The sequence below is a fragment of the Oncorhynchus mykiss genome, chromosome 17 (genome assembly GCF_057628025.1).
Source record: "Oncorhynchus mykiss isolate SJ-2025 chromosome 17, ASM5762802v1, whole genome shotgun sequence".
Classification (NCBI taxonomy): domain Eukaryota; kingdom Metazoa; phylum Chordata; class Actinopteri; order Salmoniformes; family Salmonidae; genus Oncorhynchus; species Oncorhynchus mykiss.
In genome coordinates, this window is record NC_143038.1 from 15,503,368 (window position 1) to 15,520,562 (window position 17,195).

The window sequence follows — 17,195 nt, forward strand, 5'->3', positions numbered from 1 at the left end:
CAGTAGTGTCTGGTTTTCCTGGTAGTGTGAGGAGAATTGAGTTGAACTTTATTGGAAACATTACAAATATGTATAGTTGTTGTACTGCATGTACATGTATTACTAGTGACGGGCACCGATATGCAAAGTCAATATTCGTTATCAGTTGCAATTATTTTTTTATACGATATCAATAAATGGCGGCAAAAAAAAAAATAATGTTAACACCACAACTGTGTGTTAGCCTCTGGAGTTAGTCTCCAAAACGGAACTGTTTCAAGTGATACTTCATTTCCATGGCTGTGTTGCTTTAACATTTCTGTACCTAGAAATAAGAAGAGCAATCAGAATGTTTAGTTACTGGTATTGAAGGATGCCATTTTGTCCTGGCACTACAGGGGGCACGGTGCAGACCAACGGGCAGGCCACCGCTGAGATCCAGGAGGAGGTGGCACTGACCAACATGGGCACCACGGCCAGCAGCGCCAATAACAAGCGCCACAGCAGCCACGACAAAGGGCCCTACCCCCGCGCCAACTTGACCACCATCACCACTCTGGGTATGGAGCAATGCATGTGCGCACAGTCATTGTAAATAAGAATTTGGAAAAGTTGTCATTGTAACTAAGAATTGGTTCTTAGTTGACTTACCTGTATAAATAAAGGCTATATACAATCATACTGATTTCCTTCTAAACAGGGAAAGGTGAGTTTGGCGAGGTGTTCCTGGCCAAAGCCAAGGGCATCATGTCGGCAGGAGGAAGAGGCAGTGAAGATGAGGAGGAGACAGTGGTGCTGGTGAAGAGTCTGCAGACGCGGGACGAGACCCTGCAGCTGGAGTTCCGCCGCGAGATCGAGATGTTCGGCAAGCTGGGCCACCCCAACCTGGTGCGCCTACTGGGCATGTGCAGAGAAGCCGAGCCCCACTACCTCATACTGGAGTACGCTGAATTGGTAAGGATGGAGCTACTTGCTTACGCTCTGGGGTGAAGTTTCTCCTAGGTACAGATCTAGGAACAGTTTCCCCTCCCCCAAACCTTAACCATTAGTAGGGGAAATGCTAAACTGACCCAAGATCAGTGTCTACGGGCAACTTAACTTCACCCTACTCTCTACAAACACACACACTTTATGTATTCTACATGGCAGTCAATTGTATCATTGAAATACATGTGTATTAAGATAAAATGCATTGATAAAATACAGATTTAAAATATGAGCTACATACGCACACACTGGCCCCAGTGCAGTAAAAAACGTGTGTGGGTGTCCCTTTTTTAAATCATCCATGATTTAGCATCGACCCCAGACCTGTGTATATGTTCCTAGGGGGACCTGAAGCAATACCTCAAGATGTCCAAGAACAAGGAGGAGAAACCCAAGTCCCATCACCTCAGCACCAAGCAGAAGGTCAGTTTACACACACACATACTCAAAAGAACGCATACATTAGCATCTTAAACAGGTCGTGGCTTCAGTGCAGTAGGCCAGGATTTGGTAGCTGGTGCTTACAGTAAGTATCTCCTGTTGCATCATGCCACTGGCTTTCACTGCCTGTTGGACCACTCAGAAGGAGAAACAGATTAACCATAAGATGTGATTTAAAAAGCCATTAAAATGCTTAAACACACACTAACTCACTCACTTGAAGACACACATACGCTTGAAAACACAGTGATTTAATGCTTTCTATGTCCCACTCTCTCTCCCTCAGGTGGGGGTGTGTCTGCAGGTTGCCCGGGGGATGGAGCATCTATCCAATCAGCGCTTCGTCCACAAGGACCTAGCCACCCGCAACTGTCTGATCAGTGCCAAGAGACAGGTCAAGGTGTCTGCACTGGGGCTCAGCAAGGATGTCTACAACGAGTAAGATTACATTGAATTAAATCTTGATTTAACCAGGAAAGATCCCTTGCGGTTGAAAACCACATTTAAGGTTTTGATTAATTTTGATGAATCCAGTCATAGAATAATTGTTTCGATAATTTAGGTTTCCCAAAGCAAGTCTCCATTTAAAGAGACTTGTGATATGTAAAGTGATGACGTATGACAGACTAAATTAACTGTGGCGCCACCCAATGACCAAAGATCACCCCCTCCTCTCCCATCCTCTCTTCCTCCTCTTCCCCTCCAGTGAGTACTATCACTACCGGCAGGCGTGGATCCCTCTGCGCTGGCTGCCCAGCGAGGCCGTGTTTGAGGACGACTACTCCACCAAGACGGATGTGTGGTCCTTCGGCGTGCTCATGTGGGAGGTGTTTAGCCTGGGGGAGCTGCCGCATGCTGCGCTCGACCACGACAAGGTCCTCGAAGGTGAGGGCAGTCAAACTGGATCTTGGAAATGTTATTGAAGGATGCTGCTTCACCCCAGATGGGGGTAGAGGTAGAAGAGCACTATTCCAGGGTCACATATTTTGTCATCCTCCTAATGGGTTACTTTATCCTTTGCCTGCTCATAGTTGTTTAAAACCACACAATATGTCACTAAAATCCCATCTATTTTTTTAGTACAAAACATAGTTTTCACATGTTGACATTGCAGTGATGTTTATTGCGCTCTCCTGTTGGTCCTTTCAGAGTATTGGTCATGAGTGAAAGGATAGTGAGGTATAAATGTTATTTTGTTTCCCATCTATTTGAGTTTCACTCTAACCCCCACATGTTCTTTCCCTCAGTCTTTATTTCTCTATCCCTCCATCTTTCCCTGCATCTCGCTCGCTCTCACCCCCATGTATGTCGTTCTCTCACGTCTTTCCCTCTACCAGAGCTGAGGGAGGGCCGGGGGAAGCTGCCCCTGCCCCAGGGCTGTCCTTCTCGGGTGTACAAGCTGATGACTCGCTGCTGGGCCTCCAGCCCCAAGGACCGTGCCTGCTTTAATGACATCGTCTCTGCCCTCAGCGAACTGCCCTCCGAGAGCAAGGTGTAACACACACGGCCCAGGTGCACAGTTTGTGTGTAAGGGTATGAATGTGTTATCAATGGGGGGAGGTGACGTGTGTGTGTGTGTGTGTGAGAGCGGTCGTGTACAAATGTGTACGTGAGGTATGTATACACGTTGTTGTTGTTGTTGTGCATGCATGTATTGGCCTTTTGAGTTTGTGTGTCTAGCACTCCAGGACTATCCTACTCTGCCTGGTTGGCCTCTAGTTAGCGTCTACAAGAGCAGAACAAGACTCTTAACAACTAGGAAATTTGGTCGCAAATGAGGACCCAGCCGAGAAGAGATCAACATCCAATGAGCTTCTCCTTCTCTATGGATTAAAATGACTATTTTTTACAATGAGGACTTCTATTCTGCCTTAGCAGGTCAAATGCTGTCTATAACATTTTAATCTAGAAACTAATGACAGTTAACACGGTTTTCACCCCAATTGAATCTTTTCTGTTACTCATGTTTGCAAATGGACAAGACAAAAGGGACATTTTCTTCCCAGAGCCAAACGGGACATGAAGGTACAACCTCTTCGGGAGTAAAAATCAAATGTCTCTCACCCCGTTAGATATGATCAAAACGAGGTAAAGGGCCAGCGGTGGCATTATTGAACTTGTGGAGTTTAGCTGGAGTGTGGATGGAATCACCGCTCACAACCCTAGTTTTCCTTGCCTTGAAGGTAAATCTTTGGTTGGTTTTAAAGTATAGTCGTGGTAGTATATGGACCCTGAATTAGCTTCAACATGCTGTTTTGGAGTTAAGGTAACTGATCTAAGTTGTAGCATTATAGGCTAGCTATTTTATAAAGGCCATCCTGTCATGAACAGTTTTGTACTCCTATCAAAGATGTCTGAATGTTACTGCTCCATTTGCCCATCAATCATCCAATCCTATCACGACCAGAGCTTTTCCAATCAGAGTGGGAGAAACCTTTCTTCGTAGACATTCGTCTAAAAGTGCTTTGTATACATGCTTAAAACATGCACTGATCACAACTATACATTTTTGTTTTGTAGAAGGATTGTTTCGGAGACCTGTTAACTTATTTTAAAGGTCCTGTTTTGTATTTTTTCACTGTATAGAAAGGTACTAAGCTTCTTTGATATAATTTTTTTATGTGCGAGGCATTTTATGATGTGTAATAGTTTGTCCATTTTTCTTTTGCCCCCCAAAATTGAATTAAGGTTCTCCTGAATTGAAAAAAATGCCTGGCAAATGAAGGACTCTGCATCAGATTGCTGTCTTGCTATTGTTTTTATATTTACTTTCTTGCTTTTGTTTTAATATTTACTTTTTTACGTGAACATTTTTATACATTGCAGTTTTCTATTTTAAGTATGTTTATACAAACGCATATTAGCCATGGCATATACATGGCGCTGGTCCAATAAAATGTTGTAAATGTACCTTTTTTGTTTGTACGCCGTTTGGTAAATATTGTGCATACAACATTAACAAATATAAGATCTCACTGGTAACTTTTAGAGTTTAGCTTGAGTAAGAGTACAAAATATCTATTTCAACAATTTAACAAAAAATAACCCTCTGCAATGATATTCAAGCTTTGTCCACATCTGATATTTATCCAAAGTTAATATCAGTATCAAACTCAGGAAGTCAATTTTTTTAGTTTGTTTTGAGGGTCAGTCCGGCTTGCAGTGATGGAGGATGAAGATCTGTGAATCCTAAATCCAGCATAGTGTGGCTCCGTGAACGTGATGTGGAATGCATAAGGAGGGACACTTGACCCACGTTCTGAATCGATTAGGTAGAATCACAGGTCGTCTCTGGGCCAGTCCAGATAAACCCCAAACCGCCTTGACTGATGAGCGCAGGCCAGCTCCACCATTTCAAATTTAAGTAACCAGGTAGAAATCTCAGGAGGAAGGATGGAACTTGTTCCCCCAGCCTTTGCATTTTGCTCCATGTACTCCCTCCCTTACTCCTTCCCCTTCTGTTTGGACATCACCCCCACTGATATGGCTCTGGGTTTCTTTCCTCCAGTCCACTCTGCGTCCCAGTAGCAGCGGCCCGATGGCTGCTTGAGATATGAATCCGTAGGGATTCTGGGGTTCAACGGGATATGTCGGCTTCCTGGGTCATTCTCCTGGTTTCCCCTGTCCTACAGTGTCAGCCGACAGGCATCCAAGGGACACAGAATTCTCTATCAAACTGCTAATATCATTTGTGACAGATAATCCCTATGATCTGTAACAGTACATAATATAACCCTGCAGTGAAAATTATGCTAATTAAAATACGTTTTCCCAGCTACAACTTCTTGTAGTTCTGCCAGAACTCACATTTCATAAGCCCTGGTTTGTTTCAACACACTCAAATGGTCCACAAGGTGGAAAAATGTTGACCATTAGAGTTGCGCAATTCTCCACAATGGTTCTAGCTTCCAGATGGCAGGAAATACCAAATTGAGGACTAATGATGTGCGCGCATCGATGTGGCCTGAAGAAGATTTGTTATGATGTTGAACGGTCAGATAGCTGGCAACAATCGTAGGTGGCTCATTCAGCTCGTATCTTATTGATACACTACATAGACAAAAGTATGTGAACAACCCTTCAAATTAGTGTATTTGGTTATTTCAGCCACACCTGTTGCTGACTAGGTGTATAAAGTCAAGCACACAGCCATGCAATCGCCATAGAAGAATATTGGTAGTAGAATGGCCCGTACTGAAGAGCTCAGTGACTTTCAACATGTTATTGAGGAGTGGTAGGCCACATAAGCTCAAAACGGGACTGCCGAGTGCTGAAGCGTGCAAAAATTTCCCAGAGTTCCAAACTGCCTCTGGAAGCAATGCCAGCACCAGAACAGTTTGTGGGGAGCTTCTTGAGATGGGTTTCAATGGCCGAGCAGCCGCACAAGAGACTTACAGGAATGTCATACACAATGGATAATTAGCTTCCCTACAGAAAAGACACTAACCTTCACACATCAAGATGGCAAGTGGGTGTGGGGACAGAGACGGCAGGGCTTCAAACTGTAGAACCCAGTTCCTACATTTTATCTCTGGGACCCTCAGGATGACAAATCAGAGCAAGATTACTTAATGTACGTACATTGTTTACCTTTAGAGGTCAATGTGTCAACCCAGTTGCTGTGCTAAAAGTGTTTTGTTGTTGTGCACTCAAACAATAGCATGGTCTTTTTTTTCACTATAATAGCTACTTAAATTGGACAGTGCAGTTAGTTTAACAATCATTTAAGCTTTCTTCACATAAGACATGTCTATGTCCTGGAAAGTTGGATGTTACTTACGTCGTTCTAGTCACATTAGCGCACATTAGCAACAACCATCCTGCTTTATGGACACCGATCCCGTAGAGGTTAATCTGATCCTTGATAAGCCTCAGGTGGATGGATTATCTTGGCAAAGGAAAAATGTTCACTAAAAGGGATAAACATTTGTGTACCAAATTTCAGAGAAATAAGCTTTTTGTGCGTATGGAACATTTCTTGGATCTTATTTCAGTTCATGAAACATGGGACCAACACTTGACATGTTTTTATATTTTTGTTCAGTGTATTATCGTTGACTGCAAAAATAACTAATCAAATAAAAACCAATTATTTAGTTTGTTTTCTTCTGAACTTTGAGCAAAAATCAAATTTTCGACATTCTGAATCTGCCAGTGATTGCCAAAGTTTCAAATGGGCGTAGCTTGTGCATCACTATCCCTAGCTATCAATAGCTAACAGGGAAGAAATCAGAAGGCGAGCACGGAGTGTGGCTGGGCCAAGCTAGAGCAGCTTGTGAAGTCTCTGGAGCTATTCACAATTCACACGACCAACATCACTGACAGCCAGTCGCTGTCTGATGTGGTGCCGTGTCGTCTCAACCTTGAGGCACACTTGCAGTCAACTACTGTTGCAAAACAGTTGGCACAGGTCCTCCTGAAGTCACTGCGTGAGTGCTTCACATGGAAGATGCCAGCACGATGAATCCAGCAAGCATCTCAACCACAATGCTTCAGAACTATAGCTTCCTCGCATTGAAGATTGTGTCTGAGGTAACGGTCTAGCTGGAAGGTCAACCTGGCAGGGCATTAAGTGCCCCTGTGAGCTGTGGAAATACTAGGAAGAGATATAAGGTGGGTATGTTTAGTCGCCTCTCCAGTTCTGGCATGCAAGGATGCTTTTTATTCAAAGCTGTGCCCTGTGGCACTGGATCTTGTTTCTGCCCCTGCCTCCCAAATGTTTGTGGAGTGAATAATCTCTGTCTGTGGACAACTGTCATCAGGCTTGAGAAACTGAACGACCACCTCTTCTTGAGTCTTGTAGATAAACCAGAAAATCTTGTATGGTTGAACAGAAAGATGTTTTTACAAACCCTGTTTGAAGGGGTTAGTCAATGATACATGTTTATTACATAAACATAACATGGCATGACTTCATTTGTTTTTTTCCTCTTTGTCAGGTAAAGGTACTTGATTCTTCCATCTACTACTAAAGTTTAAAAACAACATTGGATTGTTATAAAATGGGAATGAGAGTTTCCTTCCATATTTCTTGCATCAGTTTAGGCACTTATCCTTTAAATCCAAGTCACATTAGGATTGATATATAATTTAAACCTAACCTACTGTTTGTCCTGGCAATGGAGTTGTATGGAGTCCTCTAGTGGCCAAAAGCCTGTGTTTAGCATGGGCAGCGCCATTGAGTACTTTCACCATTTTGATTTAGTCAATGGGGTGGGGACTTCCAACTGATCCCTCCTGATGTCCCGGTTGGCATGACCTGATGACCCAGTGGAGTCATGACAGCTGGGTCATCAGGAGGGATCAGCCAATGAATTTTACTGGTGAAGAAGAAAATAGACTATTTTAAGATAGAGATGGCCTCAATGGCACTGCCCACGCACACAGATGGTCTGTCTATCCAAGTATATGGTCCTGGCCCATCACCATATGTATTACTTCTTGCCACTGGGGGCAGTGACACCCCACCCCAAGCGTCCCACACATAGGCTACTTTCTGTCCCTAACTAAGTAATGAAACGAAATATAAATGTGTTACAAAATAAAGAGTTAAATCGGGTGTGAAAACTGAATTTCAAATAATATCGAAAATAATATTAAATCACAAAACGACCATAAAAGGCTGTTGAACAGTGGACTGTTTTGGGAAACATGTTGGTCAGTACAAACTGTCATGCAACGTAGCAAACATTGAACTGAACTAAACGCACCCCTGGCCACACTGCCAAGCCACACCCACCAAACGGGAGCAAACATACCTCAAAAGCTGTTGAAGAACAGTGCACTGTTTTGGGGAAGCATGTCATTCAGTTCATTGGACCGAACTGGGCTGTATTCACTAGGAATTAAACGTTTCGTTGTAAAACATTTTACATTTGCAACTTCTCTAGGATTTGGACTAATTATTACGCCACTGAACTCTCACCCCAGGTTATGTTTATGTAGCCACATGGTTATTTGGAGAAGCCTACTGGCTAAATCTGAAATTAGCCTCTGTCTCTGGCAAAGAGATGTCATGCAGGGGATCTACACAGATTGCCAGTTGACACATTTAAAAAGTGGAGAAAATGGGTCTCTGAGTCAAGCTTTCAATGTAGTAAAATTAATCTCAGGAAGAATCTCAATTGCACACTCCTTGTGTCCTCGCCTCCTTCTCAAAACCCATTGGTGGCAAAAGCCAGAGGTCCCTCCCCACTGACCTCCTCTAATGGGTTTTGAGAAGGTTGCGCTCAAATATATTGGGATAATCTCAATTGCATACTCCTCGCATCCTCTCAAAACCCATTGGTAAATTGCAGGTACCTACCATCGGGGTTGGGTAGGTTACTTTCTAAATGTAATCCCTTAGTTACTAGTTACCTGTCAAATTGTAATCAGTAACGTAACTTGGATTACCCAAACTCAGTAACGTAATCTGATTACATTCAGGTACTTTTAGATTAATTTTCCCTTAAGAGGCATTAGAAGAAGCCAAATGTAAGTTACCAATTGAACATCTATTGCAGGATAAATCGATGTTAAAGTTTACATAGCTGGCCATATATGGATGTTAAATTACTTTATGGGTTGGTTATGTAGGCTTGCTCTGCACTATGCAGCTGTTGCAAAAGCGCATTCAAAAACAATGATTGATAGGCAGTTTAAACTTTTAGAATTCAACCATTGGTTTAAAATACACACTTAGATTTGTGAACAACAACCCAAACCTGCTGCGCGCGTGCATAAATGTATTTTGTGATCACGACACGCAGGTTAAAATATCAAAACAAACTCAACCAATTATATTAATTTGGGGACAAGTCGAAAAGCATTAAACATTCATGGCAATTCGGATGCCGACAGCAGTCGCACCATTGAAAGACATAGCTTGGACTAGCCTACAAAAGCCTTCACTGCTCTTTTCCCATGATCCATCAAACATAGTCATCATAGTGGTCAGACTCGCTCAGGTGGAACAAATTTAAACTTGCACTTTTTTTTCAATGCTGATTTGAATGTCATTGAGAACAAGTGTCAACAAAAAAAATTTCGTAAACATTCTGAATTTAAAAGTAATCTAGTTTTTAAAAAGTATCTAATTACAATATTTCTACTGGTAACGTAACGGATTATAGTTACCGTTTTAAGTAATTCCTTACATTAATGTAATCCGTTACTCCCCAACCCTGCCTACACTAACCTACAGTGTAAAACATTGCCATTCAAACAGTGTTGAAAAGAGAACGGAACATTCTGCTCCATTGTAAAGTGCAACTGTGCCAAAATATTTGAGCGCAACTAAGCGCATTTCATTACCTTGTAAATTACACATAGGACCTGAAATCAAATCTTATTTGTCACATGCTTCCTAAACAACAGGTGTAGTAGACTAACAGTGAAATGCTTACTTACAGGTCCTTCACAATGCAGAGAAAAGAATAAGAAAACAATGAGTAACGTTGCTACTGTCTATGTACACGGGGTACCAGAAATGTAGCATAACACAGGATGGTGACATTGGCGGAAAGGGAATAGGGGATACCTAGTCAGTTGTACAAATGAATGCATATGGATTCAGGGTTGTTAGGGTACAGCATAAAGGCAAATTTCCTTTATCAATGCAGTTACCGAAATATAAACGCTAGATGGCAACATTGGCATGTTTAACTAGTTTTTGACATTGCAAGTAAGACGATAGTCCTAGATATGGCTTTTTACTTCTGCTATTACTAAACTAGGTGATAATATTACTTGTATTTTTAATGTATGTATACGAAGTCCATCCATTTTGACCAGGAATCAATGACCAATTTGCTTATAAATTATGGTATGCTTTACAAATAGGGTACTTCGAATGTTTAGGGAGGTCATAATTTAAATCGAGATGATATTCCACCCAAGAATGATGATCATCATGATGCTTTCCAAAAGGTTCGCACATGCAGGCAGATCATTGGCAGCATAGGTCAACAATCAAGAACCTTCTCCTGCTACTACAAAGACGTCATCATCCTAAAAATGTTCTTTCATTCTTAATGAAAAAAATCCCTCCCTTTGATTCATGTTACTCGATCCCTCTCTCGCCACCTGGCGTTGCTACTGTCATGTTCTTTCCTTTTACAGCGTTACGAAGGAATATATTTTTTTGGCTTGCATGTGTTCTATAAAATATATGCCATGAACATTGGTTGTACCCGCGTAGGCTATCCTGCATGAATCCTCGTCTTTTGGGAGGGAGAATGAAGGTCGCTCCTGTGTAGGGTGTTCCTTTTACTACTATTCCCCCATCTCGCGTTCCTAGTGTGTGTCAGCCCATCTATCAGGGTGGATCAATGCTGGATTCTCTGCTTCACACAAACTCCTATCCGTTCTCTCGGCCCGCTACACTCGCTTGCCTCGTACCCGGGGGCGCATCTATCAGCATAGATAGCCCTGCGCTGGCTCCAAGCGGGCCTTGAAGTAGATATGCTGTAGTTTGGAATACTGCGGTTTGGACGGTCGGGTTGGAAATGCCGGTGGTGTAAAAAAAAGTATAATTAATATTTCCCTCGTCGCACTGTTCTCGGCGGCTGCCAAGCTCGGTGCTTAGCGGCCTGTACACACAAAATGTCGACCAGAACGCCATTGCCCACTGTGAATGAGCGTGATACAGAGAATGTAAGTATCCAATGTATATTCTTCCCTATGGTCTATATTATTTTTTGCTAAGTCTGTGTGGTGATGCGTGTGAATCATAATAATGCTAAAATTGGGCTTGTCTATGTAACCTATCGGTGAGCAAGTTAGCGGCATAGCCCGTGGGGGCAATGGGGATTTAGCTAACGTTACCCATCTTCTGCTATTGTCATTTTATAACGTTAGCGCATTTTAAATTGTTTGTCGGATAAAATTTTACACATGTCATTGTAGACTATCGTAGCCTACACATAAACATTCGTATTTGTAGTAGCTAGAATTTGGGCCATGTCTGTGTGGAAGACTGCGTTCTAAATTATGCTTTCGGTTATCTATGTATGGGAACCGTAGTCTACAAATCAGATACAATGTTGCCTCGCTGATTATAACAACGAGTTACACGGTATTTCAATTTCTGGAGGAGACCGCTGTTAAAATGTCCCATAGCATAGGACAATTGCAATTGTTAGCCTACTGCAACATTAGATCTAGACCATGTCCCCTTCATCGATGATGCCATGCAGTTCAAAAGCTGTGACTCAACTTTGAGATCATGTTAGGCCTTACGTGCGGGAAGAAATCCATCTCAGCAGGCCGTCTCTAAGTGCCTTGAATGATCATCGTCTGTCGTACGGTCGTTGATGTCAAATTGTGAATGATGCATTTTGCTCAGATTTTTAAGAAAATTAACATGGCTTTCAGGTAGTTGCAGGTAGGCCTAGTTGTTACATACATTTGTTGACTTGCAATTTAATGATTGGTATATATCCATTCATTCTTTAAGAATATAACTCATAAAGCCTCATGAGTTTAGTTCAACTGTCTTTACCCCCAAATATAAGCTTTTCCTCCTGTTTGTAAACAATGTCATTGTTAAACACTATGAAAGCATTATTTTGATCTCATGGATGGTCAGTCTGCTTCCACATAGCCGTATATGAATTTCCTCAGCAGATGTGTACCCAAATATTGCTATGATGTTGTAAATCACAGCTGTCCTGGTACATTTTGCATCCTCGAGCCATTCCGAGTGAACTGTTTCAATTACTCAATATTTTGGACAAAAACGGACGAATGTAACTAAGGCTAAGAATGTCAATGCAATGAAACTAACAAGGGCAATGATCACAAGTCAGTCATAACGTGGCTAATTAGCTAGCTATTCATGTAGCCATTTATTTGGCAAGCTAAGAACACGGAGCCTAACCCTTCCTGGTTATGGCTAGAGATTCAGGTGTCATTTTGTTAGCTGACCAGGTCCGAACTTGAACGACTGTTATCCACAGTTAGCATATCTCTCATATCTCGTCGATCAAATGGGTGGACATGTAGACAAGTTCCCATTCAGTTGTCAAAACGTAGGTTGTGACCAATGATGTATATAAACCCTGGATTACTGATGCTATGTATTGGCCATATTGACACTCCTCAGTAGGTGCAGTGCTTCATAGGAATGGATGGAATTCTACATAATTTAAATTAAATGTTTTTAAAGGCAAAATGAGATATTTAAGTTTTTTGGTGTGGACAGTAGCATTAGTAATCAAAAAAAAAAATATATATATATATATATTTGAATGTTGAGCTCACATAATTTAAACATATGCATTAAGGTGTCTGTAAGGGAATAAATGTGGCAATGTAGACATTTATAAATGCGTTTCTATAGCTTCCAGCATATTTCTTTACAATGGTGGGGGAGTGCCAAGAAGGAGGCATGGTGTCATCAACATAGCGCCCCCTGGCAGTCATCTAGTGTGTGTATAAATCATTGTTTGGGACAAGCATGCATTAACATTTGCGATTAAGTCATTTAAATGGCGCTCTTATCCAGAGCAAATAAAGGTTCAGTGCCTTGCTGAAAGGCACATCGGCAGATTTTTCACCTAGTCGTCTTAAGGATTCGAACCAGCAACTTTTCAGTTACTGGCCCAACTCTCTTAACCGCTAGGCTACCTGCCGCCCCTCAGGCATGCTGCAGAAGGGCGTTATCATTTGTCAGTGTAATTTTGACGGCCAACTACAAGCTAAAAAGTTTGAGGGCTTATCTACTGTTCCTTCGTTAGATTTTAGCTCCTTTCTCTCTGGCTAACATTAGTTGTTGAACTTGTTGATATGAATAGGCCACTGAGGGTTACAGTAGCTAGCAAGAACTTCAATTAATTTATCCAGTTAGCATATCGCTTGCGTTTGCAAATTCACTCTAGCTATCTACTCTGATTTCAGAGCACTAATAACTAATGAATTTACGAACGCACAACACCTGCTGAATATGGCCGGTGTCAGTAAACAGGCCAAAAAAGTAATAGTCACGAACGCTCTACATAACATTTAAACAGCCTATCTAATCATGGTCAGAGTGCGGTGTTCTCTCATTTGTCTGTAAGTAGCAAGCTAGCTAACTTTAACCTTAGCTTGGGTGCTTGGTTGCAGGCAAGCTGCACAAGGACGAGTAGGCTACAATTCCCATTGTTTATCGGTGCAATTTTGACGGCCAACTAGCTTAAACGGCTCATCTTGCTCTGGCTAGCATTAGTTGTTGATGTGCGTAACTGGGGGAGAGAGAGCCTACTTTTTCATGGTTGTTTGATCAAATTAACTGTAAAGTTAACAAATGGAGGAAGACTCCTGTTGTATTTATATATTTGCAGAAAACCATTCAGGTGTATTTTGTGGCTTTTGGCGAATGCATTCTAATGATCTAAAGTTTCGAAGTTGCTACTGCCTGTAAGCACAGTCCAGTTCAAAGTGAAAAATGGCTTGGACAAGCCAGATGCTTTTTTTATTGGGTTTTATTTACTGCAGTGTTTAATTGGTTGTCCAAAAGCACGGCTGCTTTGATTCCTTCTCTATATTGCTTTAGAATCTTCACATGCCGTACTCTACGTCATCCCCAAACATTCTATGAAAATGTGAAAATGACTAAGTGCTTGCTTGTCAGAAAATGTAAAGATTTTATGTTGCTAAAACACTTTGTTGGACTTTTAATAATGAAGCCAGTCAAGTTTTTTGAACTGTTACTGAGAAAGGTGTTTGTGATTGTGCATGTTTATGAATGACTGTTGGATCACGTGTAAAGCGTGATTCAGAGTCCACAGAAGCAGACGCGATAATCCGGTGTCCCATTGTGACATAGCTACGAGGCTCTGGGATAACTGTTCGCGGGGGACGCAGCTCCCCAAAATTCCCAACCAACGCTACTTCGCATACGCGGCTTCTATTCATTTGAATGGGCGGAGCTTAGAATTAAAGTACGAAAGCCAATGGTCGAATATATCACATGAAGCAAAACTTGTCATACCAGCTGTATTTCTGCCTGCTTGAACGGCAAATAGCTCAGATACACATGAAAATATTAAATTACCTAGGGAACTAACTTCACTCGGAGATGCACAATAACATTCAAAATGGGTGCATCTTTCCTTTTAGGCCTTCTGAATAGTAGACTGACTTGTGAGAATAAAGGTATTGTGGAGATTTTCTACATTTTCAGAACCATTCTGTCATTCTTTTGGAATGTCACATGACACAGTGGTTGTCAAATCAATTGGTGTGGTTTAAAATTCGATCTAATAGGCCTACAACTGGTATCGATCCACCTAGACTGGGTCAGCAATATCTGCGGACTGCTTTTTTGGTATAATTCATTTGGTTTAAGCCTGGGCGGTATACCGTATTTTATGATATACATTTATTGTTGCAGGGACCAGTTTTGGATTTTACTTTACCTTCTACACCGGTATTTGAATGTTTGGTTTGTTAAATGTTATACGCCATGTGTAATGTCAATTTTTATAGTTTATTTCGCTAATTGTGTAATTTCTTTCCGTGCCACTTTCCACACAGACCTAGCCACACCCCCTGTCACTCAAGCATCTCATTTGACATTCCTCAACCAGGAGACACTTGTGTCCAGTCTGCATGATCAATGCAGCACATGCAACAATGTTGATGAAAACAATGCTGTTTTCACTTTACTTCTTAATATAAATCCACTAGCTTTCTATAATGACACTAAAGGTTTGTGTTTCTTACATCAGCAAACAGCTAGTTTGTCTTTTCTTAGCAAATTGCCCAAAATCCTTTGACCCTAATTGTTAGCAGCTTATGCTAATAGCTAGCTAGCTAATAAATGTACTGAGTAAGAGCAAATAGCTAGCTAATACATCCTGATAATACAAGTGATGGTGTAGACCAAAATCCGCATGTTTGTGCAATTGTATCTTCTCAATCAAAGAGGAATAGGCAACGCAAGAATATGTTAGCTACATGAAGTAGCTAAGAGAAAACATACAATGTAGCCAAAGCTTTTAGTGTCCCCTAGAAAACACTTATCAACATTTTAGTTCCTACTATGTCACAATTACTCCTCCCTGGCATTTTAATTAGTTGATATCTCAAACAACACTGTATTCAAAGTGCCCACTATTATATTCTAGCTATAGAATTAGAATAGTTATTTTATTTCCATGATTCCAACAGTTTTGCTCTATTTGGCAAGTCAAATCACAATTGCAACATTTGGTTAAAAATAAGTCCTTGATGATTTGCCCAAATCGTGCAGCCCTACGTGGCAGTGTGGAAATTCTCTCAATTGAGCAGTGGTGTAAAAATACTTTCAAGTACTATTTAAGTTGTTTTTTTGGTATCTGTCCTTTTACTATTTTTAATTTTTGACTACGTTTACTTCACTATATTCCTAAAGAAAATACTGTACTTTTTACTTCATGCATTTTCCCTGACACCTAAAAGTACTCTTTACATTTTGAATGCTAGCAGGACAGGAAATGGTCCAATTCACGCACTTGTCAAGAGAACATCCCTGTTCATCTACTGCCTCTGATCTGTAGGACTCACTAAACGCATGCTTTGTTTGTAAATTATGTATGAGTGTTGGAGTGTGCCCCTGGCTATCCGTAAATAAAAATAGAACAAGAAAATGGTGCCATCTGGTTTGCTTAATATAAGGAATTTGAAATTATTTATACTTTTACATTTGATACATAAGTAAATTTGATCAATTACATTTACTTTTGATACTTAAGTATATTTAAAACCAAAAACATTTAAACTTTTACTCAAGTTTGACAATTGTGTAATTTTTCCACCACTGCAATTGACTGCAGGAAATGCAGAAATGATAAAAGTGCTGAAATTTGTTTTGGTTGAATTGAACAGTATAAAACAATCAGAATGGAGAAAGACGCATTCAAATCACTTAGAATGTATGTGTTTCTTCCCTAGGATCACTCACTACTCATAAAGCAAATGTATCTTTTATTATTTTATTATTCAAAATTATTACTTTTATTATTCAAAAACTAAAAATACCGTATTTTTTTTATATTTTTAAATACCGTGATATAATATTTTGGCCATATTGCCCAGCCCTAATTTGGATACAAAATCTCTTCAGTCAACCACCCAAAAATGTATTTAGCAAATGCATCCCTTGACATTTTCACGAGCAAAAAGGCCGAACCCTTGATTTCTGTGGTCTATGCACTGCTCATTGAAAGAATGACATTCCATTCCATGAGCGCCACATGACTTTACTTTTTTTTGTGAAGCTATACCTCACTTCCATTATTATATTGTCTGTCTCTAGTTTGCTTATTGCCTCAATACAAGATAGATTTAATGGCTGACTAATGAAATAAGTTAATACATTTAAGCATGGCATGCCACATGGAAAAGCTAAGTGCTACTGCCCTTTCTCTGAGGTATTGATCCATGCTGTCAGGAGGGAATGAAATATATTAGTAGTAGGCTACAGTAGTTCTGAACAGTGCATTCTTCTACACAGCTTTGTTGTTTGTGTTGCTATCATTCCATATTCATTTCTTGGGACTAAGGCGGGTAAGAATTTCACCCTTGAAATACACATTCATTTCCTACATTGAGGTAACCTAACGTTGAAAAGGCAGGCATCAGAAGCGTAGTTTCTCTTGACAGCTATCACGTTTCAGTTCTGTGTAATGTTTAAAATCACCAGCTTATGTCTGGGGAAAGCCTGTTAAATAGGAAAGAAGTGCTTTACTTCATTTCTGATTCCAGAACGAGTTGTTTGTCAACTTACTGTAAAATACTGCACTGAAAGAAAATGGGTTTTTGAAGACATGCAAGTTGACAGA

General features: G+C 40.8%; 2 protein-coding genes across 4 annotated transcripts in view; both read left to right on the forward strand.

Annotated features, from left to right (window-relative positions):
- LOC110493769 (inactive tyrosine-protein kinase 7) overlaps positions 1-4,317 on the forward strand; it is a 36,973-nt gene extending 32,656 nt beyond the window's left edge. Inside the window, exons 15-20 of the mRNA XM_021568239.3 lie at positions 378-539; positions 680-933; positions 1,309-1,389; positions 1,694-1,845; positions 2,114-2,292; positions 2,745-4,317. Of these exons, the coding sequence (XP_021423914.1) occupies positions 378-539; positions 680-933; positions 1,309-1,389; positions 1,694-1,845; positions 2,114-2,292; positions 2,745-2,905 (989 nt within the window). The 3' untranslated portion in view covers positions 2,906-4,317. The remainder of the gene's footprint in view (positions 1-377; positions 540-679; positions 934-1,308; positions 1,390-1,693; positions 1,846-2,113; positions 2,293-2,744) is intronic.
- Positions 4,318-10,321: 6,004 nt separating this feature from the next.
- The window catches only part of LOC110493770 (serine/threonine-protein kinase MARK1), an 81,227-nt gene continuing 74,353 nt past the window's right edge, over positions 10,322-17,195 (forward strand). For 2 of the 3 annotated variants that reach the window (XM_036949758.2, XM_036949762.2), the window contains exon 1: positions 10,407-11,043. In XM_036949758.2, the coding sequence (XP_036805653.1) occupies positions 10,993-11,043 (51 nt within the window). In that variant the 5' untranslated portion in view covers positions 10,407-10,992. Of the gene's footprint in view, positions 11,044-17,195 lie in introns of all 3 variants that reach the window. The other variant, XM_036949761.2, reaches the window with a different exon arrangement.